The sequence below is a fragment of the Pteropus vampyrus genome, unplaced genomic scaffold (genome assembly GCF_000151845.1).
Source record: "Pteropus vampyrus isolate Shadow unplaced genomic scaffold, Pvam_2.0 Scaffold95, whole genome shotgun sequence".
Taxonomy (NCBI): Eukaryota; Metazoa; Chordata; class Mammalia; order Chiroptera; family Pteropodidae; genus Pteropus; species Pteropus vampyrus.
The window spans coordinates 1,206,267-1,212,266 of record NW_011888876.1 but is presented as its reverse complement, the minus strand read 5'-3'; the positions used below and the strand labels follow the sequence as shown (position 1 = coordinate 1,212,266).

Here is a 6,000-nt window from a genome sequence, read left to right as displayed (position 1 = left end):
CCGCGCGATCGGGCCCCTTCACGCCCACTTAGCTTGTGGGTTCCGCAGTCTTTACCGGACAAAAGGGCACCTTCTCCATAGCACAGCACCTCTTCCTCCTCTCCCGTCTGTGGCTCGTAGTTTTCTGACTTCATTCTTGCTCCCTGCAAGTGTGCTCCACACTCCGTGTGGGGCCGCATCTGAAATCAGCCCGCCTGAATTTGGGTTGGAGGGGTGAGGCCGGTCAGATAGGAAACTTGGGGTTCATATTCTAAGAAGGTAAAAGTCGAGTGTTTACGATGGTGGGGGTAGTTCTGCCACCCTTCTCTGCCTTGGTAGGAGTGCGTGGTCTCTTTATTGTAATAGATACTTGAGCGGTATTTTCAGCTTTCTATAAAAAGTGATTCTAACATTGAGATAGGTGGTGTCTTGATTTTTATCGTCATGGGTTACTTTCCGTACTCTTTGTAGTTAACAGCCAGTACTAGTGTATCGTAGGCACATAATGTGATGAATGATAAATACTTAACAATATCTGAATAACATGTATCTTTCATAATAGTAACTTTAACAGTGGATCTTTTTCTTGTAACTCTTAACAAGTGCTACAAACGTTTCGACTATCCTAGCGGGTAGCATGATTTGTGAAGTCTTCTAATTAAAAAGTAATTTGTCAACTATTTGCATGAACACGTGGAGGGCATGCCTTGTAGGCAGTTTCTTTTTTTCCGTATATAACCAGCTTTGTTGATATAACTCACATCAGACAGTGTTAACATCAGAAAGCTGGTTAAATTTATTATATTAGCATTGACACACCTTTTTCTTGCAGAAAAAGAACAGCAAGAAGCAATTGAACATATTGATGAAGTACAAAATGAAATAGACAGGTAAAGTTTTTACTTTGGAGAAGTTTTTCTGCAATGTCTGGCTAAGTGGAGATGATTATAACTTAGTTGGAAATATGAAGTTAGTGTTATTTTTCTGTGAAACATTTGTATGTCACCAAAAAAAGCTTTCGATGACAGTACATTGACCTTGTAAAGACCTGGTTTGTTTTCAGAGGCTACAGTTGTCTGAATTGTGGTTCATGGAATTCTGACACTTTAACGTTGTGGCATCAGTGTTACTCTGACTTGCCTTATAACTTTGTTACTTGATTAGCAGGCTTCCCGGAGGCCGCCCCGCCACCCCTCTCCTGCTCTGCTTGAGGGAAACAATTGAAGTTAGCCTGGTAATAGAGTAGTCGAAGTAAATATACAATGTTACCAAAATGCTCAGTTTGGACACTTAAGAACTGTCAAATATTGAGTGCCTATTGGTAACGTAAATCAAATTGCCGTCTTAGTTTTGACTTGTTTATAGCTACAAAAATCTAGGTGATTTGGGTATTATGAATAGGTACTTTGCACTGTTCTCAAGCTAACATCAGTAAATATTTGGTAGGCTCAGCAATTTTTGTATTTGTCAAATACTATCACTGTCAACATGTCTTTTCATTTGCTTCAGACTTAATGAACAAGCCAGTGAGGAGATTTTGAAAGTAGAACAGAAATATAACAAACTCCGCCAACCATTTTTTCAGAAGAGGTCAGAATTGATCGCCAAAATCCCAAATTTTTGGGTAACAACATTTGTCAACCATCCACAAGGTATGTCATGGCAGAGCATTACTAAAGAGTATGTGGTGTCCACTTGTTAAGGAGAAGAGGGATCTTGGTTGAGGACTTGGTCCAACACATTGGTTACATGCAGAAGTTGGAACAGAGAGGGCAGGCTTGTAATTAGTATTTTCTGTTTAGAAGAGACTATATTCTAGCTGAGGATTCCCTTCAGTTACTTGATTAAAAAAAGCGACAGCTCTGATGTTCTGGGCCATTTGGTTTTCAGTTAGTGGATTTATGAAACCAAAGGTGCTCACTAAATCTGGAAACATTTAGAAGTGCTTTAATAAGCACTTGAGTTGTATGTTAATGCTCGTCTATTTAATATTCATTTGACCTGTAATTTGCTGGTCTAGTGTCTGCACTGCTTGGGGAAGAGGATGAAGAGGCACTGCATTATTTGACAAGAGTTGAAGTGACAGAATTTGAAGATATTAAATCAGGTTACAGAATAGATTTTGTAAGTATCAGTAATGCATCTTGTTGGCCACTATAGAAATTAACTTGAGCTTTGGTTACAAGAGCTGTTTGTATTGATTTCTAATCCTTTAATCATTTATTATAGTATTTTGATGAAAATCCTTACTTCGAAAATAAAGTTCTCTCCAAAGAATTTCATCTGAATGAGAGTGGTGATCCATCTTCAAAGTCCACTGAAATCAAATGGAAATCTGGAAAGGTATTTGAGGAATTGTTGGGCAAAAATACCTTTTTGCGTATTTTTGGTTTAATTGAATCATTCACCAATACTTGGTGCTTTGGTAATGTGTTAAATGCAGATCCTTAGTATAAAAAACTCCAGCGTGTTGAAGTCAAATATAGTAGATCTTTAAACCAAATTTTTAAAGAAAGGGACTAAATTTTTTTGGTTTCTACATTGGTGGCTCAGCTTTTAAAAGTAGCCTGCTGCTTGCCAAATTATTTGTCTGCATTTAATTAATAAATACATAATAAGTTATACTGTCTTATGGTAGTGGCCGTTAAAGTGGAACTAATTTTATGGAGAAGCTCAATTTAGATGGTACCTTTTTGGAAAAGACTTGTCATACAAATTTGACAATAGTCTTTGTAGACCTAAAATTCTAGGACTTCTTTTTCTTTACATTTTATAATTTTAAATAAGAATGATAGTATAGATAACATACTCATGTCCCGTTTTTGTTCTGCTTTCTGGTTAAAAATCTTATTGTTTAAGTTATAGGGAATGTAGATGTTTTAGAGTGCCGAGAGCCTTTGTCAAAAGTTCTTCAATCTTCATTTAGGATTTGACGAAACGTTCAAGTCAAACGCAGAATAAAGCCAGCAGGAAGAGACAGCATGAGGAACCAGAGAGCTTCTTTACCTGGTTTACCGACCATTCTGATGCAGGTGCAGATGAGTTAGGAGAAGTCATCAAAGATGATATTTGGCCAAATCCATTACAGTACTACTTGGTAAGCCGAAGATGTTCTTTTATTCAAGGTTGCACTTGTCTCATTTCTTCGGAAATGAGTTAAGATAATTCTTGGTTTTTGAAGGTTCCTGACATGGATGATGAAGAAGGGGAAGGAGAAGAAGATGATGATGATGATGAAGAAGAAGAAGGGTTGGAAGATATCGACGAGGAAGGGGATGAGGATGAAGGTGAAGAAGACGAAGACGATGATGAAGGGGAAGAAGGAGAGGTAAAAGAATTTGGTTAAGTAAAAAGTAATCTTTAAAGAATTCACTATGTTACTTTGGAGGTCATGTATCTTGTATAATAGAACTGACTCAACTAATTATGGGGGGTTTTGTAGAAAAGGTAAGCTATTGTCCAAGATTGGAAGACATTTTGATAAGATCGTTTTATCAGATTTAACTAGTTCTGCTTCTGTGGTTCGTTTTTATGACTACTACATTCTATCCTCTCGTCAGTACTTTAGAGCAAGTGATACGGACAGTGCAGCTGGTCAAATTCTGAGAAGTTTCCCAAATAACAAACATTTGCGTGTTTTGGACAAACTAAAAGTTACTTATAGTCCGATTGGGATAGATTGGTTTTGGGTTTGGATTATTTGGTTAGTGCTGAAAAGTTTCTTCATCTGAAGCAACATCACTGGGTCTTTCAGTCGAGATTTGACGCAGTGTTGTTTAGGTTCATAAAATTAAGTGTCTCGAGGCGTGTCAGCATGTTTTGTGGAGGCCGTCACAGTCCCTGTGAGTGTTGGAGAATGACATTAGAATTAACCCTAAAGAGTAAAAGAGTAACCGTCCACTTTTTTCTTACAGGAAGATGAAGGAGAAGATGACTAATGGAACACTGATGGATTCCAACCTTTTTAATTTTCTCCAGTCCCTGGGAGCAAGTTGCAGTCTTTTTTTTTTTTCTCCCCCCTCCTCTTGTGCTCAGTCTCCCTGTTTTCGAGGTCTCTTTTCTCTCCTTTACACCCTGGTTCTCACCTTATTGGGGGAAATACCTAGAGCAGAATACAGTGAGAAAAGAACCTCTGCCCCTTTCTGTTCCAAATTCATTTTTATCCCTTCCTGTCTCAACAAAAACTATGGAATCAACAACACCGTGTTCTGTGGGAAAAAAGAAAAACCTTCTGCTCCCTTAGCTCTGCTGGAAGCTGGAGGGTGCTAGGCCCCTGTGTAGTAGTGCATAGAATTCTAGCTTTTTTCCTCCTTTCTCTGTATATTGGGCTCAGAGATTACACTGTGTCTCTATGTGAATATGGACAGTTAGCATTTACCAACATGTATCTGTCTACTTTCTCTTGTTTAAAAAAAAGAAAAAAAAAACAAAAAAAATGGGGTTATAGAAGGTCAGCAAAGGGTGGGTTTGAGATGTTTGGGTGGGTTATGTGGGCATTTTGACAACATGGCTTCTCCTTTGGCATGTTTAATTGTGATGTTTAACGGACATCCTTGCAGTTTAAGATGACACTTTTAAAATAAAATTCTCTCCTAATGATGACTTGAGCCCTGCCACTCGATGGGAGAATCAGCAGAACCTGTAGGATCTTATTCGGAATTGACATTCTCTATTGTAATTTTGTTCCTGTTTATTTTTAAATTTTCTTTTTGTTTCACTGGAAAGGAAAGATGCTCAGTTTTAAACGTTAAAAGTGTACAAGTTGCTTTGTTACAATAAAACTAAATGTGTACACAAAGGATTTGATGCTTTTCTCTCAGAACAGGTTTGACTTGTATAACATATTGTCAAACTTTGTCACCCTAACTCCGTATTTTTTGATACGCACTTTGCAGGATGACCTCAGGGCTACGTGGATCGAGTAAAGGGATTTGAATCAATGTATTAATGTCTCCATAGCTGGGAAACATCATGGGTACAATTTGCCATCAGTTTCTGAAAAATTTCAAATCATTGGGATACCTGATTGCTCAAAACTCAGTTCTGAGTGTGTTGTACCCTTAATTTGTATTGCAAATTGGCATTTTTAAAAACGGGCCTTTATTTACCTGGATATAATAGTGCCTGCCACCACCATCAGACAGACCTGGTGCTCTAATGCCGTTACACACGAGGCAATTGCTGGCATGTCTTTGTTGGCACTGTAAAACGTGGCCTAGGAGACAGGCTCTCAGAGTAAGAAGTCCGTGTTGGTGGTAAGAAACTCAGGTCAGGAGTACTTTTGTCTCTAAGTACCAGCTATTAGCGTATAGTTCTCAAACGAGACCCGTCTGTGTGAATCTGAGTGAGATGATGGACTCTGCTCTGTCTGCTAATTGCCATTGTGCATAGAGTAACATTTTGAGAAGCTACCTAATGCCTAAGCTTTTTAATGCTGTAAAATAATAGCTAAAATTAAATGCCACTTTTTCAGAGTTGAATTAATGGACAGCCTGGTCAAATTCAAAGCTTTTTGATGTATAAAACTTTATAAATGGAACTATTCCATCAATAGGCAAAGTGTAATGAAAACCTATCTAGATGGATAGTATGTAATTTCTGCACAGGTCTGTTTAGTAAATACATCACTGTATACTGGTCAGGAATCTTGCTCCAATAAAGGAACATAAAGATTTGTTTTGACTGGGGTCATTCTCCTTGTTTTGTAGAGAAATGTTTCTTGCTTTCGGATTTAGATAAGCTAATTTTTTTGTCTTGTTATGTGTGTTCATAGTGACGGGAGGGGCGGAACTTAAATAGTTAAGCAGTAAGTATAGCGCAGGTAACATTTCGTGAAAAGGTATATACAAGATGCAGGCATGTGTTACTATGTTACCTGGAATGTAAGTTCCTGAAGGGATTGGGCATTTTGATTTTGAAGTCTAAGCATTTGTAAAGGCCTTTTCACGAGTGGAAAAAAAGTAACCTGATTTAATACACATTAAGGAATCCTATGATTTTTTGTTTGTTTCACAAAGTTAC

The 6,000-nt window shown here is 37.9% G+C and overlaps 1 protein-coding gene across 1 annotated transcript; it reads left to right on the top strand.

Annotated features, from left to right (window-relative positions):
* Positions 1–735: 735 nt before the first annotated feature.
* On the top strand, positions 736–5,653 carry SET (SET nuclear proto-oncogene; the record flags this gene model as incomplete). Its single annotated transcript, XM_023532997.1, has 7 exons — positions 736–869; positions 1,489–1,631; positions 2,000–2,103; positions 2,209–2,322; positions 2,906–3,076; positions 3,161–3,307; positions 3,894–5,653. Coding segments are annotated over 7 exons (837 nt in total), but the record flags the coding sequence as incomplete, so codon positions are not given.
* Positions 5,654–6,000: the final 347 nt, after the last annotated feature.